This window comes from Penicillium crustosum (genome assembly GCF_028827405.1).
Source record: "Penicillium crustosum strain IBT 35664 chromosome Unknown utg000001l_segment0_segment0, whole genome shotgun sequence".
NCBI classification, from domain to species: Eukaryota; Fungi; Ascomycota; class Eurotiomycetes; order Eurotiales; family Aspergillaceae; genus Penicillium; species Penicillium crustosum.
The window spans coordinates 4,848,440-4,866,788 of NW_026623122.1; the positions used below are offsets into that span (position 1 = coordinate 4,848,440).

An 18,349-nucleotide genomic window follows, 5' to 3' on the forward strand; every position below is an offset into this window, starting at 1 on the left:
GTAATTGCTTTCTCTGACGAGACCAATGAAGGTAGACCTGAGATCTGGGTTAGATAGATCATTGATCACATCCTCAGATACCTCCTTTGAAGCGCTGGATGACCGTGGTCATGGCCAGACTGAGAGACCTGGACCGGTTTTCCAATGTGTGCAATGTAACCATCTTAATTATTGCCTGATGTAGGGTTTATAAGTAAAGGCGAGAATGATTCGCCGAGGTCATCAGTGCCGGACACATAACTGGTGATTTCCTTGACTTGTTGAAGTAACTTGGGATAATTGGGATAAACATTAGGTATTTCAAATTATCATATTTGTTATACGAATATGCATACATCCAAAGCAACAAAGGAGACTCCCGGGTATTTGTCACGGCCTGAAGAACTAAAGCCATCTCACCACATAATTTGACAATGAAAAGTCGACTACAGTCGACTGGCTAATAAATCACAGTGTCCTCGTTGTCCTCAACAACCTCGCCTCCGTCATCATCTCGGTGGGCATCATGCTGATCTTGGACGGCACTTTCCTCCACGTTAGCAGTGGTTTCATCCGTTTTAGCTAGATCGGGGGTTTGGTCATTAATGTCTACACCCACCGTTTCCGGAGCACTAGGGGCCGTCTCCTTAGATTTTGAATCTGTCGGATCTGCCTCGTGCTCTGGAGCTGATGGCTGGTCCCGAGGACCATCTGTTTGCTGCTGCTCTTCTGACACTTGCGGTTGTTCGTCGCCTGCCTGTTGTTTTGTTTCAGCCTGAGCGGGCTGTGTGTCAACCTGGGTTGGTTGTTCGGGCACAAATGCCTCCGGTGGATATCGGGCTTCGAACTCGGCGACTTCTCGGGCAACAGTCGTCTCTGCTTCTTCGATCTGCTGTTTTATCGCTGCATCGTCGCCAGGTCGGGGTTGCCATGGTTTGTAATACTATCATTGGTTAGCTGATGCTCACTATATATGAATGGGAAAGCATAACTCACCAGAGCCGGCTCGGCCTGTGTCTTGTGGAAATGGGCCAGGGCAAGCATATTCGAATGCCGTGTTTGCATCTGAGAATGGATGTCAGTAAAATATTCATCGCTATACCCTAGTGGTATGTAAGTAAATAGAACATAAACATACCGCTTCTCGCTCATACAACGGCATTTCCCGTCTCCGAATCTCATCGCGCTGTTCCTTCCGCCTTTTTTTCAATTCACCGTATTCGGCATCTTGTGACTTCAACTTCTCTTGCTGTTTCTTTTCAATATCAGCGCGTCGTCTCTGTGCTGCAGAACTTGAGCTCTGCGAAAGAGTGCCAAGCAGCCCCCCGAATAACCGCTGGCCCCGCTTGCGATCCTCGTCTCGACCCCCACGCGGTCTTGTAGGCTTCGTCAACACAGAATTATCTGTCGCAGGCGGAGGGGATGACGGTCGACGCTGTTGGGAATGCGGGGAGGCATTGCCTGTGGAGCTGAGTCGTCGGCGCTTAGTGTCGTATTCCGCAGTTGAAGACTTGCGTCGCTTAGCTGTCAACTCCGGAGGCTGCTGAATGGTATCCTGGCTAGGTACAGCCACAGCCGATGCGAGTGTCTCAGGGCTGGCAAAGTAACATGCACGTTAGCTAGAGCGCTCCAATTACAACGCTTGCGCGTGGGTTGCACAGTATGAAGGGAACCATACCCTTCAGACATCTTGGTCGACAAACAGCGTTGTTTATAAGAAATAAACAATTTTTGGAGAGAAACTAAGCGACGCTTTAGGTTCTGATCCCAGTCAAATATTGGAGTTGAGGTCAAGAGGCGCAAAATAATAAGGCGACACGCTGCTTAGAATCACACTGCTTATGATCACGTGCACAGACCACTTTAGTCTTGGTTCACCGTCGGCTTCTCTTCTCTAACCTTCTATCACATTTATTCTCTTCTCACTTCCCCACGATCGCTAAATCGTACCTCATTCTACTTTCTACAGCTACTGTTTTAATTCTATTGCTACCTTATTGAAATTACAATGTCTCGTCACCACCCCGACCTCGTCATGTGCCGCAAGCAACCCGGCATTTCTATCGGCCGCCTGTGTGACAAATGCGACGGAAAATGTCCCGTCTGCGATTCCTACGTGCGCCCAACAACCTTGGTCCGCATCTGCGACGAGTGCTCTTTCGGAAACTACCAGAACAAGTGTGTCGTCTGCGGCGGCGAGGGCATCAGTGATGCGTTCTACTGCTTTGAATGCACGCGCCTTGAGAAGGATCGCGATGGATGTCCTAAGATTATCAATCTAGGAAGTTCGAGGACCGATCTGTTCTACCAGAAAAAAAGTTTCAGGAATCAATGATCTTGGCTTGTGGCTTGGTGTCCAAGTGGAGGGGAGCCAAGCATGAGTCTGGCGGGTTTCACAATTTTCAGCATATTTCAGCCTAGCAACGACAAAAAAGACTTTACTACCTTCACAAATCCGAGGCCATGCAATACATTCTGCCGGCGGGCTATCTAAACCTGCCCTGACTGTGTTTATTTGGTGTCGCCTGCTTGCAGCGAGTCGGCGAGTGGAGGAGATCAACGAGCACGTGGACCCGGATATAACCCAACGAGATGGCCCTGTCACCTGGCCTGCCTTTGTAGCATCGTGCAATGCTTCCCGGAAAAGAACTGGCAGACATGATGGCAGTGTGCCTTGGAATATCAGACCCCGAGGATCCGCGGACACTGTGCAGATGGTTCGACGAACTCAGGACCAGCGGGGGCTCTAGGTGGAGCAGCTGGACTGGAAACAGCCCTACAGGGTTCATGACTGACACATTTCGGCTCTCGGTCATGTCTTGTCGATTGCCCAGACGGGTATGGCATGACCCAAGCCCCAAATCTGCGGCTTCAAGGCCCCATGCGCAGATCTGTTCTTTCGAAAAATGTCTTTCTTTTTATCTTATTCCCCAAGGAGCGTCTGACTTCAATCTCACAAAATCATCATTGTTTCTGTGCATACAAGTGGTCAGAGGCCACGATGGCTTCCATTTACAAAGTAAATTATTGTATTCATATCTCCAATAATACAAAGGCAAATCCATGAAAAGTTTGCCCCCAAAGCTCTTATGCCCGCTTCGTTTTAACACACTTTGTATATCTCTATATCCTGACCCCGAGAGGCTCTTGCCCCTATCAATATTATATTCCATTTTTCAGCTACCGTCTAAACATTCTATATTTTAACAAGCAAAGTTATCACAAATACACCCGGGAGACTGTGCGTTCTCGATGTCACAATCACCTAAAACTCGAAGGGGAAACACCTTTGGAACTCATCCCAGAGGCTATAGATCAACAACTTATGTAGGACCTGGTACCTAGCGGCCCTTCTTCAGCAACTGTGTTGACACAACCTTGGATAATGACCAAGTTTGATTGGCGTCGAACCAAGTATCCAAAGTTGTGCATATAAGAGTCCTCTACACAGTTGATTGGCTAGCCATTGACCGTATTGTTCTCTTTTGTGGTTTTTGCTGTTGCTATCCATGTCACCTTGACTCGAAACAAATAATATTGCGAAAAACATGTTCTCTGCACAAAATTTGCAGAGCTTGAGGCTACATTAAATTCTGGGAGATTTAGCAAGGACATAGCTTGAGAGTCGTTGAGGTTTTCATGGAACGAGAGGACGTTCAAGGTGTGTTGTTGAGTTGCTGGACAAGCAGATTTCGAACGAATATGATTAGAGCAAGCTATGCAACTAAACTTTGGCTTTTCCATTTCCATTATTTGTGGATAAATTGTAATTAGTTTATATACTAAGCCAACCTTTGAAAGGACTTTTGAGGATCGCTGCTGTTCGATACTTCCTTCGCCTGCGCTCCTCTTCTCTCTGTTCTTTGGTGTGCACGTTTGTTCTACCTATATCAATATCAATATCACTGCTCTAGCTTCCTTTCTTCTCATTCTGCTACTAAATTTAGATAATGACATCCACTGTTTTCATTCTAATGAGAGAATTACATATTATTGTGGCGTAGCATAACTATGTACATGCAATGTAGGGTTTATAGTAGTGTCTTGGCGCCCCACTGTTCCAACGTGCCGAGGCACAACTGGGAGGGACCCGAGGGGGATCGGTATGCCATCTCTCCGACATCCTCTCCAGGGCTAGCTTCATGCATGATTATATATCATTGATTATTCTGAAACCTATTGTTTTCTCTTGATTTGTATAAATTCCAAGTTATATATTGGTCAATTTCACCAGATAGCCTGTGGGGTTGTACAGCTAAATCTAGTGCTTCACAGCTTGGACCCTGGAAAGGTGTCCACGAATCTTCGAGTTACACACGACATAAATCCCATTTTCCTTGGAGACAGAACTTGAAAACATAACTATTACAGCTTAAATCAACTCATCATGCCAGTCGACAAGATCCGAGTATCGGGTGACTCCCGCATTGAGTACAAGACCGCTACCCTGCACGGCCATAACTACTGTGAGCATACCAAACCACGAAAGCTTACACTCAATGTCTTCTTGATAGAATCAATATGAACTGACTATGTGTAGCTTACATTCTCAGCCAGCCTAAGTCAGGGCAATACAAAGCTACCGTCTTCCTGGTACGCGGCCAGTTCAACAAAAAAAGTCACACATGTTAACGTATAATCTTCATAGATCCATGGATTCCCCGATCTCTCTATGGGATGGCGATACCAAATCCCCATGCTCGTAGACATGGGTTTGCGGGTAGTAGCTCCCGACTGCCTCGGATACGGACGAACAGTGAGTCTTTCCACCTTCTCCCCTATTACGAAATATCATCTAACAGCAATTCAAGGACGCCCCGGACGATTTCACTCCGTATGCCCACAAAAGTTGCGCAGCGGACATCAAAGCCCTAGCAACCCATCTAGGCGAAACCCAAATCATCCTAGGTGGACATGACTGGCAAGCACTTCCCCACGAGCAACCTTTCTTTCCCAGAGCCGCACGACTAATACACGGAATAGGGGCGCAGGACTTGCCTACCGTATCGCCCTCTGGCATCCAGAACTAGTAAGCCACCTATTCACAGTCTGCGTGCCTTATGCACGACCCATGGCCAAGAACATCTCTATCGAAGACCTTGTCCGTAACGTGACACCGCACTTTGCATATCAGTTGCAGCTCAAGAGCGGGGAGGTGGAGAAGGCTATTCAGTCTAAGGATGAGATTCGTCAATTTTTGCTTGCGCTTTATGGGGGGTCGCACCGAGGCGGGTGAGTTTGGGTTTGATGCCCATAAGGGTCTGTTGTTTGATAAGATTGGTCACTTGAAGCCTTCGAGATTGTTGAGTGAGGAAGTATGTCGAGTTTATATAATTTGGGCTTCGGTTTGGGAATTGTTAAGCTGACTTGTTACAGGAGTTGGAGTTTTATACGAATGAGTTTGCTCGGCATGGGGTTCATGGACCACGTATGGTATCATCTGGATTCGTTGGTGAAGTTCTTGCTAATTATTTCTATAGTTAACTGGTACCGCACTCGCGACGTGAACTACAAAGATGAGCTCGCTATTCTTGACAGGGAGATTCAGATTCCTACATTGTTTATCCAGGCGCTGAGGGATCAGGCTCTGCCCCCTCAGTTGGGCAAGTCTATGGCGAAGCATTTCCCGCGACTGACCCTGAAGCAGGTTGATACCTCGCACTGGGCTCTGTGGGAGAAGCCTGAGGAAGTCAATGAGATCATTGGAACTTGGTTGAAGGACCAGTCCGTTGCCGATGGAAGGGCTGGTAAGCTCTGATCAGAGAAACGATAGGTATAGTAGCACAAAGCAAAGAAACGATTGATTGATTATTGCCAAAGTCCGTATCTCATATCGTCAAAGTATTAAGAATATGTGCTTCATCGCAAGTCACGAGCAGTTGCTTGAACCAGCATGATTACACAGGGATGGGACTCACCCCGTAAACGATGAAGCTATTTAGTACTGGAACACCTTAGTCTCGATTTTACAGCCGACTTTCTCCAAGCGGTCGACATAGTCCTGACCCAGAGTAGCGGGAGTAACAATACCACCACGCGAGACCTTCTTGATCTTCTCCTCCTCATTAAGAATAACCATAGCAGCCTCAGCCAGCAACAGTCCAGTAAAGGGGTACATACCGCCGTGGTAAGTGATCTTACCGAAGACGCGCTGTGGCGAGGCACTATCTGCAGTAGCGATGGCATGGTACTCTAGAAGGTCATTTGCCGAGTCTTCTCTGCGCGGGCCAGTGCCAGGGGCAAAGACGAACTTCTTTACCAGCCAGCGCACCGGCGGCAGCGCAAGCAGCGAAACCACAACCAAGAAGCCGACGTGGATAGCAACGCCAATTAGGGCATTACGGAACGACAGGAACTGACGGAAGAAGAAATTCTGCCCGTACAGCTCTGGCATCAGGCTGCTGCTGCGGTGCACGATACTCATGTCGCAGACACCGGACGGGGAGGTCGTCACGGTACCTAGGTCGCGAATTGAGCGCACGCCGAAAACCTTTTCCAAGATTGATTCGCCGGGGACGTTCTTTGGTGGCAGTGATGCTGTCAACGAGAAGGGTGTCATTGTCTTGGATAGCTCGGACATTGAAAAGCCATCAAAGATGGTTAGAACGGTATTGATGGTGCCGCCGCTAGGACCGGATGATCTGTTGCGAATGTATTAGAGACGTGGTTCTCTATTGGCATGAAATTACATACTTCATTTCCTTGATGGTGCTATTGATCTGGCGGGTTGAAGACGATAGGTCCTCTCGGACTCGCTTAACCAAAGACCATGCCAGCAGATCAGCGGGCGCACTCTCAACACCAGTGCAAGGAATTATCTGTCCGCAATTAGTATGGATATATCTGATAGCAATTGGCTGTAGAACGAACAATAGCGCCATTAGCCTTGGCGGTCTCGTGGTACTTGTCAATGATCAACTTGACCCAGGGTGTTTCTCCGGTGCTGTAACGATCAGCAAGTGTTCGAACGACTCGGACAATTCCAAAGCAAAGACTTACACATCCACATAGTGAGTTCCATTGACAGCGCATGCCTCCACGACTGGGGTCGAGTACAAGTGGTAGGGACCCACACAATTGATAACCAGCCGCGTTTTCTGGGCAAGCTCGTTGAGCTCGGTAGAATTCAGTTGAACGACCAGGACATCTATAATCACATCAGAGTGAGCATTGAGACACGAAAAGTAATAAACAAATGATTCCATGAGGTTATGTACCTGGGTCCACACGATCCGGGTTCAGAGCCTTCAATTCCTGAGCGATAGGCTCCATTTTCTGCGCGGATCGACCGGCGATAGCCCATTTCAGATCGGTAGGAAGGTTCTGCACAATGTGCTCAGCGCAAAATCGGCCAGTATAGCCGGTTGGACCCAGCAAGACCAGGTCATACTGTCGGTTGGAAGTCATGGTGGTTGAAGTTGATGTGTTTGGAGTCTATGATGTAGTTTTGTAGAACAAGGGGAGCTTTCGGCAAATCACAAGCTCCTCAACACGCTTCAAGATGCCGTGTAGGGTGGGAAGGGGAGTAGGCGGAATAGCCAAAAAGAGGTCTTGAAGCTTTACGTAGGACTAGAAGCAACACATGTTACACAATCGAGATTCTACCTTGATCTGGGGACTACAGATGTTTATATTTCATGGCCGAGATATATCACGTGACCGGATAGATCGATTAGCCCGAGAAAAGGGAACTGGGGGAAGTGGCTGGTCTCGAACACAATCAGGCCGAATTAAAATAGACATCAATATACGGAGATAAATATACAATAATTGCACGAGGTGATTTTGCATGATGTAGAGAGAAATTAGGGTATGATATGAGACACCTTAAATAGAGGGCATCAAATTAAAAAAAAATCCAGTTAACCAAAAAGAAATCCCCAATATCCAACATCAAATCAAACAAATTCTGGGAAATTCCATCCCAGTCATCTCCACCAACAGCGTCATCGTCTCAAAATCTGGTGGACCTTGTGGACCTTCGAAACACAAAGTAAGCATTGGAAACCTGAGGCCATCAACTTCCTGACATAAGCCCACTAACTCAAAATGGTCAGGTGATCGCACGAAGCCAAGAGCCCTAAGCGAGAATCCACAGCACAACCCGCCCTCATTCAAAGCGTCTTTTTTGGTCTCCTGTTGAATACCCATCTTCATCCTCTACACCAGCCAAGATGACGAAGCGCACCAAGAGTATGTGCCTCTTTCTCAAATTCAACACACTGCATCCCGAATTGCTCAATGCTAATTAATTTCCACAGAGGTCGGCATCACCGGTAAATATGGTACCAGGTATGACATTCGCCCATTTTGCGCCTACACGACTGTGATTTCGATCGAGACACACAACCGATAGCGAGGACTCCTACACGACGACACGGATTCTAACAATTTACCAACAGATACGGTGCCTCCCTGCGTAAGCAGGTGAAGAAGATGGAAGTCACCCAGCACGCCCGCTACGTCTGCACTTTCTGCGGAAAGAACACCGTCAAGCGCAAGGCTGTCGGTATCTGGGAGTGCAAGGGCTGCGACAAGACTGTTGCCGGCGGTGCTTACACCGTCTCGTAAGTCGCCCATCATCGCAAGGAACGACGCTGTGATCCGACTCGGGGATCGACCTGAGCTCGGCGCACACAGTCGTGATCCACAACGCACAATATGAGGAAAGATTACTGACAGTTCTATTTTATCTAGCACCCCCGCTGCCGCTGCCACCCGCTCCACCATCCGTCGTCTGCGTGAGATCGCTGAGGTCTAAATGGGAGGATTGTGTGGTTTCATTTCTCTTTACGGTTACGTCTGAATACCAAAAATGAATGAAAAAATTCGGGATTACGAATTCTTGTTGCAATCCGCTTCGCACCCGAGTATACCGTATATCGATGTGACTGGTTTTCCAAAGTTCGCCTCGGTCGCTGCCTACCTGCTAGACAAACTCACCGGTTCATCCAAGATCCTCCACCTGATTATTTCGACGTTCTGCGACCGTGTGCATCATCCATAGGGATGGACTGCAGATCTGCGGTCTCTCGTGGTTTCTCAGGCGCTGGACAGTCACGTAGACTTGACGGGACATGAGTGGATCTTGATTTGGAGGTCACCTGGTCTCAACGTATTGTTTCGAGTGTCTGGACCGACTGCGCTCCGGACCATATCTTCGTACTTTCTGTGTGCACCTGGACATTTGCGCCAGGTGCCTGGGCATACTCCGACCCACATGATACATACCCTACTCTGAGCGATACTAGCGCCTGGTGATTTGCCCGGAGATCTTACACGATGACTAAGGTGAAAACTGTCCACCTGGGCAAGGGCCCAGGTGTGATTCGGGTTTCAACTAAATCATGGGCGCCTAATGTAGTCATTTCTCAATTTGTAGATCGGCCACCTAGCCTCTCAGGGACACTGTAGTTTGTGTTGTACAAGGACCTTGTTGGATGGCAGGATGCCCACCATGTCCAATACTTAAAAGGTAATAGCCATCTGTCTTTTTTTTTAAAAAAAAAAAGAGAAAGAACTATAATTCTTTATTATTTTGATAATATCGTGATAATATCAATATCGAAGTTCAAACCAATCCAGGGCATGCATCATTCGCCTCCGTCACGTTCCTGCTTTGCGTTAGTCCGGTAATCCGGCCCACCTTCAAAAGGCGCTCCCCACACCTTTCTCGCTTCTACACTTCTCGAGCGCTTCTTCATGGACTTCGCCTTCTCTTATAACTCTGTCGCTCATGTCCGATACCTGTATTGTTTGTTTAGGAGACCTTGGTGAAGGAGCGGGTGATCCTCTTGAGCCTGTGAGCCTTGATTTGAAGGATGGCGACTTCAATGGGCTCGACTCTCAGATCGCTCAGCTACTTCCCTGTGGTCATGTCCTACATAATAATTGTTTAAAGCCATGGGTTGAACGGGCAAACAGCTGCCCGATATGTCGGCGCAGTTTCAATATGGTGGAGTTGAGTGATAGTGTTGGAGGTATGACGACCTCCCCCTTCCTTTTGACTTATGATATGGTCCCCTTTAGATTACAAGTACTCACTATATTGATTTGATATAGGAACTGTGACTTCATCCTACGCTGTCCAGGACCGAACCCAAGTGGCCGAAGTTGACCCTTCTATGATTATAGAATATGTGGAGGATGACTTGACCGATTTTCAACCATGTACAATTTGCGGACAAGCCGATAACGAGGACGTTCTCCTTTTATGCGATGGGTGTGATGGACCTTCTCATCTATACTGCCTGGGTTTGGACGAGATCCCCTCGGGGTCATGGTACTGCCAACAATGCGAGGAACTACGTGCTCTGGGACCGGCTCCCGAGGTATCAGCACGGCCGTCTCGGGCGATCGAACAGCGGAGTCGACGAACTAGAGCTCAGCAGAGACGACTGCAGAATCGAACCCAGACAAATTCTCTACATTGGGCACGAGTCTGGCAATCTGTCTGGGATCACCTGAATCTCGATCTTGATTTCCCATTCGATGACGATCGATCTGCGGAACGTGCGATGCAACAGCGCCGTCGCGAGGAGGCCAACCAGCGCGAATTCCAAGCCTGGCAACGCCGCTTTGAAGTCGCTGAGCGACAAGGTGGTGGCAGCCGGTTTCGCGACACAGCATCCCTGTTCGATCTTGACCATGTCCGACCATCACGACCTCGGGCGCCTAGAGTTCCGACACCGGAGCCTGAGTCCCTGGAGGAGATGCGGGCTTGGAACGCTTTCGAGAGGGCACGAGAGATCGAAAACAACCCGAGCGCAGCCAGGAAGCGCAAAGAGCCGACCATGTCGCCGTCTCCGGAACCCACAGAACCAGAGCGCAAGTTGAAGCGTCCTCGAACGAGGAGGCCGCAGGAGCTCGCAGCTCGTGCACAGCAAACTCAAAATGGTGAATCCTCCAGAGCTGCGAGTTCCAATGTACGGCCAAATGGTGATAATCCCACCGGACCAAGCTTCCTGTCATCACTGTTGAAGGAAGTCGAGGACGCACCGAGTCATTCATATGGACCGTCAGCCTCGACATCTGTCGCTCCTGCCGATCATCCATCCCCTGGTCCCTCTTCCCCCTCCATCTCTCCTGCCTCATCTCGTTACTCTTCCCCTCTCCTCTCGGCGGCCACACCGCCACCTTTCCCGCGAAGCCGCCCCATATCCCCTCTTCAACTATCATCCCCAGCCCCACCCACATCTCCTCCATTCTCTCCCGAAGTGTCATCTGGTAGTCCAACATCGAATGGCGCCAAAGAAGTCAAACCACAACGCCAGCCCGGTCGTCCTCGCTCCCGCATCCCCCAACGAGCACTGTGTTTCGGGGCCTCCCGCTCACCCGATTCATCCCCCACTCGAGCTGGTCCATCCCTCGCCCTCAAAGCCGATATACAGAAAATGGTGGGCACTGGACTAAAACCCCACTATAAGAAAAGGATTATCTCGAAAGAGCAATATACAAACATCAACCGGTCCATCTCTCGCATGCTCTACGAGCGAGTTGGCAATAAGGAAACGCTTGAGCCGGATGAACGCACCAACCTTGAAACAGAGGCTAAGCATGAAGTGCAGAATACAATTGATGCACTAAAGATGAAGAGCAAAGACAAGCAGAAACAACGCATGGTGGCGACCGACACAGACGGTGATCTATAATGACTATACCACGAACTCTTCCCCGCATTTAATGGCGTTTCTTCTCATCTCAGCGAATCCTACTCTTTGGCTGCATGGATTGGAATGTACAACTGGCGTTTGATACTTGCAGGCTGTCTTCTTTTCCACTTCTTCTCCTTCTGCGAGGCATCTGTGTGAGAACTTTTTTGTTCGTAGCACTGCTTCGGTGGGACTGATTATTTTGTTTTTCTTGCGTGGAGCTAGTCTATCTGCGTTCTCTTTGCTCCATATTGTGTCTAAATATCATTTATCTTCTGACCGTAGGAGGAGGTACGGCCACTCCTAGGTAGCCTCGCCATCTCTGGTTTATTGGGTCTTTCTATTTTCCTAGTTGGGGCTTTCAAGTTTATATACTTTAAAAGATAATTCCTCGGGTAATCTCTGACGGATAATTTATAGGACAGCGATAACTCCCGACTCAACCGGGAGTCGAGTTGGCTACACATTTATGGATAGGTCTACATAGAGCACAAAGTACACATAGTAAGTGCAAAGATATTAACTGTCACATGGGATAAAACTGATTTTGAACAGTGTGATACCACCGGAGCCCGGCCTACAAGACATACCGGAATCAAGGATTCTGATCCGAATCGACAGTTTGCAACGATCAAATTAATAAATTCGCTCTCGCACTGGCCGTTATATTAGTTAAATTATCCTGGTACGCATTTTCATATCCCTTCACCGTCCCGGTCTTAATTTTGCTTGCGATTTCCAAAACGCACGCAAGCCGATAAATAAGCAGTGACACTGGCAACGAATGAGGTCACAGCAACAATAAATCCGAGCATATAGCGAGATGCATCACTATCCTTGAAGATCAATGGATCAGGAAGGATTCCTAATCAGAAATCAGCCCCGGCACAACCAAACCACAAGCAGACGATCAGATGACCAGACTTATTCGGACAATACCCAGCATAAACCCCCGACGATCAGTCTCCAGTCGATTCTGCGGAGAAGCTTTTTCTCTTCTTCTTTTTCTTCTTCTATTCATGTGTCATGGCCGCTATAGTTGGTGAGAACCTTGTGTGCCTCATCATTATATTGTTGTATGAGAGGCCGTCATTCTTTGGCTTGTCGGAGCCTGCTATCTTGGAAAAGTACTGATGCCATAAACCAATTTTTGACTAAAGGAAAACCTAGAGTATCTGCTTCATTCTCTCGGGCAGCTATTTTACCTCAGAGAGAGGGGGCCATGGATCTAGGGGTGGGGGTAACAAAAGAAACCGAACAATATAGTGCGTAGAGTATATGGGTGTAGATCCGCTCTCGGGCTTAATATAGCCAACCGATATCAGACTGAAGCTCAATCTGGTAAGCCGGTATTGATATAATGTACATGCTACCTGAACTATGCGCCGAAGATCTTTAAAGACACCCCAACAACAAATACAGTACCTGAATGGCAAAGAATGCTGCCAATATACTTGAAGAGAATAGGTAGGATCAAGGGAGAAAATATTGAAGTTGTCATTTGGGGATATTTCAACTGAAACCCCAAATTCCATAGTCCCCGGCTCAGTACTAATCTTCCTGCAGCTATTGGCACTGGCATCATATTGAAGACTATCTATCAACACTACCACTCTCAACAGACCTGGTAACAGGGCCTTGATTCAAAGAAGCATTCTTGTCAGGTGTCCCAGCAGATTCTAAAGAGTCTCCCAAAAGATCCTAAAAATCTCCTATCCAGGGCTGTTGGGGCCAGCGCAGTCCGGTAACATATGGGTGGCGTAATCTGGTACCCTTTAGCCCAACAGCACAACATGGAAGAGGCATTGCCGCAACATAACTTGGCCCTGTCTCAAGTCGTATGCATCATCATCATCATGACGAATCACTGGTGACTTCTCTATGCCTGGTCCTCTTTCAAAGTCCGCTTGTCTGAGAAAAATTGGTTGATCATAGGTTTTGAGGAATGCATGCTTCATTTGCATTTCCTCCGTCTACCGAGTAATCTGACCTATGTTGGCTAAAAAGCTTGAACCTCAGGCTTAGGTAAAATCTTACCAATTAGACCAATTAGCCTAGGAAGGCGTCTGTCTTCCGTCCATTTGAGTCGGTCATCACCCTAGACAAATTATGCGCGCGGATCCAGTTCAATATGTTTGGGCTTGGAAATAGCTGCCCGTCCAAAAGAATTAGCTGCAAAATACATAGAATACATTGGACAAAAAAGGTGTAAATGTGCACTGCGATTTTTCGTGCATAATATGTGATTTCGGATATCTTTTCCCGACGCCCTATAAGGCCTTGGAGACCAGTGTCAAGTAATGAACATATATATGTATGTATATCCCTGGGTCTCATCTCGGCTTCATACAAGCGCATACCGGCTGTATAGATGTGGGGTTTCTTCCCCACAAATCGGGGCCTGTCACACGTGGAGACTTCCGGCTTCATCGGTCAAATGCCGGAGCCCAGATGGCAAGGTAACCTATAGCCGCAATATAAGAATGGCCATATATTGATAGCTAGGGCATAATGCCCCAACTAGATACTTCATCCATTTTGACAACTCCAATAACACAAATCGCAAACATTCTTGAATCATGGGTAGCATCGAAGAACCAAACTTCTGTCAGAAGAACAAAGACCTTGACTACGATGTTCTTATCATCGGCGCCGGACTCTCCGGCATTTACTCGCTATATCGAATGAGACAATTAGGCCTGCGGACGAAAGTCTTAGAGGCCGGCGGGGGGTGTAGGCGGAACGTGGTACTGGAACCGATACCCAGGCGCACGATTCGACTCTGAAAGCTATTCATACAATTTCTCATTCTCCCAAGAAGTCCTCGATGAGTGGAACTGGTCAGAACATTTTGCCTCGCAGCCCGAAACACTACGGTACTGCGAATTCGTGTGCGACAAGTTCGATCTCCGTCGAGACATGCAATTCGACACGCGTGTTACCGCAGCACATTTCCAAGATGACACCAAGTCATGGCTTGTAACAGACGAGCAGGGACAACAATACACCTCACGCTTTGTGGTCACCTGTATTGGTATTTTAAACAACTACACCCTGCCTAATATCCCCGGAGTCCTGGATTACAAAGGCGAAGCCTTCCACACTGCCCGCTGGCCGGCAGAGCAAGTTGACTTCACAAACAAACGCGTCGCAGTCATCGGCACTGGAGCAACCGCCATCCAAGTAATCCAAGAAGTCTCCAAGACAGTAGGTCATCTGACCGTCTTCCAACGAACCCCGAACTGGAGTCTACCTCTCCGGAACGCACCCCTCACCCCAGAAGAGATGGACGAAATCAGATCCCGCTACCCAGAGATATTCCGCAAATGCGCCGAGTCCTGGCACTGTTTCATGCACGTACCGGACAAGCGAAGCACCTTCGACCTGACCCCGGAAGACCGCGAAGCATTCTGGGAAGAGCTGTACGCGCAACGCGGGTTTGCGAAGTGGATGAGCAACTTCGGCGACATCAACACGAGCAAAGAGGCGAATGCGCTGTTTAGTGAGTTTATCGCGAACAAGATCCGGGAGCGCGTACATGACCCCGTCACGGCGGAGATTCTTATTCCCAAATGTCATGGCTTCGGAACGAAACGGGTGCCCATGGAAACGCGCTATTTCGAGGCGTATAACCAGCCCAATGTGCGCTTGGTGGATGTCAAATCCAATCCCATTGAATGTGTCACCGAGTCTGGGATTAAGACGAAGGATGAAGCCTTTGAGTTTGATATGATTGTATATGCCACTGGGTTCGACGCTGTTACTGGGTCTTTTACGGCAATTGATTTCCGGGGTGTGGATGGGGTTAAGTTGAAGGATAGGTGGAGTGAGGGCCCACGTACGTTCTTGGGTCTGTTTGTTGAAAGCTTTCCCAATATGATGATGGTTATGGGACCGCATCAGATGTTTGGGAATATCCCTCGCAGCGTGGAGTATGCTGCGAGCTGGGTGGCGCGGTTTATTGAGTTCTGTCGAGATCGGGGGATTACATTTGCTGGGGCTACGCAGCAGAGCGTCTTGGACTGGACGGAGCATGTTCATACTTGTGCGGTGGGTTTGCTTGCTAATGATGTCGATTCTTGGATGACTGGTGTCAATAAGAATTTGGCACACAAGCAGAAGAGAATCATTGCACGATATCAGGGTCCGGCTCCTGGATATCGAAAGCGTGCTGAGGAGGTAGCCACGAGAGAGTATCGGGACTTAGTGCTTGAATGAGTTTTGTATAAGCATCGTTCGGAAATACTTTTAGTTCTACAGAATATGATTGATGTCAAATATCCCTATATAAGTGGCTAACAAGGGTACTGGGCCGCGTGTGTAGTTTGTGTCCTCAACGACGCAGGACTATAATAATCTGGTTTATCGGACTCAAGGTAATATATGAGGGATATTCTAGTATGCTATCTTTCGAGCTGTCCTTCTATATGTTGTTTTGGACCTAAAAGGAAATTAATCAAAAATATTGAAACAATAATAATGGAATAAACTAGTCTATCAACACGACGGCGACTCATCAGCGATCTCGACATAGAAAGACAAATCATTTCCCTCCTTCATCTCAAACTCAGTAAACCCATTCCCCATGAACCGGAACCGATTAGCACTGTTATACTCGATCTCGAAGTCTTCCGGCCGAATATCACTGATCAGTCTCTGGAACAAAATCGCACTGCCACCAAACAGTGCAGTAACCCGGCCATCCACCTTGTTGCGCTTGTACCAACTCTTACAACCGCCGGTCCAGACCAAGGTTTTGTGAATTTCGTCACCGTATTTCCCAAACGCATCTTCAGCAGCATGCTTCGGTACGACGTATTTGATATCTTCAGTCGCCATCTTCTTTATCCATTTCACGAAGTAATCTCCCGTCCAGTTGAGAGATTCAACTAGAGAGCCATGTCCGCCTAGACAGTTAGGTCCCATCATGATAAAGTAATTGGGGAAGTTGGCGGTGGCAACTGAAAGGTAGGAATTCGGTTCATCTTCCCATTTCTGTGCTAAACTGGTCCCGTCCTGTCCAACTATTGGGTAGCGAGGGCAATGGGAGACATCGAAACCCGTAGCACAGATCACTGCAAAATTTTAGTAACCGATTTTTGGGGTAAGTAAACTGATAAGATTGACGTACCGACATCACATTCGAAGACATTTCCGTCTGCTGTGTGAACTGCATTTTCCGTAATCTTAGTAATAGTGCTATTGCTAAGATTGCAATTTGGCTTTGCAAAGGATTCTAGATATCCTGGCCCTGGAGTGACGCGGCGACAACCGACCTCCCATTTTGGGATCAGCTTCTCGCAGAGATCGGGGTCATGGTTAAGCTTTTCGGCCATTTGCTGTGCGCCAAATCGAACTGCTGCTTCGTTATTTTCGCCTTTGATGAACTATATACCATTTAGTAGGGCTTTTGTGGTATTTGGTATTTGCCTATAACATACCAAGCGGAAGGCCTTATTAGTACGCGAGATGATAGCCTTTCTGTAGTCTTTGTGGGCCTCGGGATCCTGAAACTTCTCCCGCTCCTCTTCCAAATACGCAGGGTTAGCATCATCCACATCGCGTCCTAGGTGCTTTGATGGCGGTACGCGATAATAAACCCAAGCTGGGCTTCGCATGAAGTTGACAACCTCCGTTCCGGGGAGCTTGGCCATTTGTGGTGTGATTTGAATGCCGGACGAGCCATTTCCAATAACTGCGATGCGCTTGTTAGAATAGTCGAATTCATGATCCCAGTGTGCCGAGTGAGTTGTGTGGCCTTTGAAATCGGACAATCCAGGAATATCAGGCCACGAGGGATGACTGGAGATTTGGATTAGCTTGTTACTTTTCTTCCATATCTAGGGAGGGGGAGGGGAATCATACACAAGTACACCTTGAGCTGAGATTAGAACATCGCAGTATTCCTCTCGCTGTTCGCCCTCATGCTCAATAACCAATCTCCAGCGCCCGTGATCTTCTTCCCAATAGGCACCGGCTACTCTCGTGTTAAGCTGAAGATCCCGGTCCAAATTCCACTTCTTTACTGTCCGTTTGATGTACGCCTGGATCTCGTCTCCACTGGAGTAAAACCGGCTCCAATCAGGATTCGGATCGAAAGGGAACGCGTAGATGTGTGCGGGGACATCGCACTGGACACCTGGGTATGTATTGATCAACCATGTGCCCCCGACATCGTTTCGGGCTTCATATATCGTATGATCCACAAATTCTTCCAGCTCAGGAAATCGATGTTGGAATTTATGCGCCATTAAGAGACCTGAGAAGCCTGCTCCAATGGTTACGACGCGCATTTTGCGTGGTTTATACGCGTAGTCTGTATTCAGCGGGATAGAGTTGCTCGACGAATTTGCGCCGTTGTGGCCATTTGTAGCGGATTTCGTAGTAACTTGGTCTATCTTGTGAAATCCGTTGGTTCCATTTGTACCTTCCATTTTAGGAACGTCAAGCATTTCGCCATCTACCGGTACTGGCACAGAAACAGTCATCTTGAAAATTGATGTTAATGAGCTTCATGTTATTTGAGCCTCGGTGTCTGACTTTATATTGAAAGAAAGAAGAACACGCATGTCAGAGGTACTGCGGGGAGGCGACTATCCGAACTTGGAAAGCCGTCACCCAGAAGATCTCCATCACAGACCATTGGTTATGAATCCAGCTGCCAGTATGATTTATCGCAAAATTGCAGTATCATCAAATACCGGCATAGAACGCCAAGT

At 48.0% G+C, this 18,349-nt stretch overlaps 8 protein-coding genes across 8 annotated transcripts; 5 read left to right on the plus strand and 3 right to left on the minus strand.

Moving 5' to 3' along the window:
• Positions 1-439: 439 nt before the first annotated feature.
• N7487_001808 (pinin family protein) lies at positions 440-1,668 on the minus strand (the record flags this gene model as incomplete). The annotated part of the gene is made up of 4 exons (XM_056869556.1): positions 440-922; positions 976-1,044; positions 1,118-1,574; positions 1,658-1,668. 4 exons carry the CDS (start codon positions 1,666-1,668, stop codon positions 440-442), a joined length of 1,020 nt encoding a protein of 339 aa, XP_056734340.1.
• Positions 1,669-1,987: 319 nt separating this feature from the next.
• On the plus strand, positions 1,988-2,314 carry N7487_001809 (PHF5 family protein; the record flags this gene model as incomplete). Its single annotated transcript, XM_056869557.1, has 1 exon — positions 1,988-2,314. One exon carries the CDS (start codon positions 1,988-1,990, stop codon positions 2,312-2,314), a length of 327 nt encoding a protein of 108 aa, XP_056734341.1.
• A 2,052-nt stretch (positions 2,315-4,366) lies between these two features.
• On the plus strand, positions 4,367-5,737 carry N7487_001810 (alpha/beta fold hydrolase; the record flags this gene model as incomplete). The annotated part of the gene is made up of 6 exons (XM_056869558.1): positions 4,367-4,445; positions 4,520-4,572; positions 4,628-4,735; positions 4,791-4,900; positions 4,963-5,211; positions 5,356-5,737. The coding sequence occupies 6 exons, from the start codon at positions 4,367-4,369 to the stop codon at positions 5,735-5,737; spliced, it is 981 nt and encodes a 326-aa protein (XP_056734342.1).
• Positions 5,738-5,917: 180 nt separating this feature from the next.
• On the minus strand, positions 5,918-7,386 carry N7487_001811 (saccharopine dehydrogenase family protein; the record flags this gene model as incomplete). The annotated part of the gene is made up of 5 exons (XM_056869559.1): positions 5,918-6,620; positions 6,673-6,797; positions 6,850-6,922; positions 6,979-7,126; positions 7,197-7,386. 5 exons carry the CDS (start codon positions 7,384-7,386, stop codon positions 5,918-5,920), a joined length of 1,239 nt encoding a protein of 412 aa, XP_056734343.1.
• A 767-nt stretch (positions 7,387-8,153) lies between these two features.
• Positions 8,154-8,740, plus strand: N7487_001812 (60S ribosomal protein eL43; the record flags this gene model as incomplete). Its single annotated transcript, XM_056869560.1, has 4 exons — positions 8,154-8,172; positions 8,241-8,271; positions 8,382-8,546; positions 8,677-8,740. 4 exons carry the CDS (start codon positions 8,154-8,156, stop codon positions 8,738-8,740), a joined length of 279 nt encoding a protein of 92 aa, XP_056734344.1.
• Positions 8,741-9,661: 921 nt separating this feature from the next.
• Positions 9,662-11,630, plus strand: N7487_001813 (putative PHD and RING finger domain protein; the record flags this gene model as incomplete). The annotated part of the gene is made up of 2 exons (XM_056869561.1): positions 9,662-9,959; positions 10,042-11,630. The coding sequence occupies exons 1-2, from the start codon at positions 9,716-9,718 to the stop codon at positions 11,628-11,630; spliced, it is 1,833 nt and encodes a 610-aa protein (XP_056734345.1). The 5' UTR covers positions 9,662-9,715.
• A 2,579-nt stretch (positions 11,631-14,209) lies between these two features.
• N7487_001814 (flavin-containing monooxygenase) lies at positions 14,210-15,848 on the plus strand (the record flags this gene model as incomplete). Its single annotated transcript, XM_056869562.1, has 2 exons — positions 14,210-14,363; positions 14,398-15,848. 2 exons carry the CDS (start codon positions 14,210-14,212, stop codon positions 15,846-15,848), a joined length of 1,605 nt encoding a protein of 534 aa, XP_056734346.1.
• Positions 15,849-16,127: 279 nt separating this feature from the next.
• On the minus strand, positions 16,128-18,118 carry N7487_001815 (flavin-containing monooxygenase; the record flags this gene model as incomplete). The annotated part of the gene is made up of 4 exons (XM_056869563.1): positions 16,128-16,705; positions 16,762-17,017; positions 17,072-17,432; positions 17,496-18,118. The coding sequence occupies 4 exons, from the start codon at positions 18,116-18,118 to the stop codon at positions 16,128-16,130; spliced, it is 1,818 nt and encodes a 605-aa protein (XP_056734347.1).
• Positions 18,119-18,349: the final 231 nt, after the last annotated feature.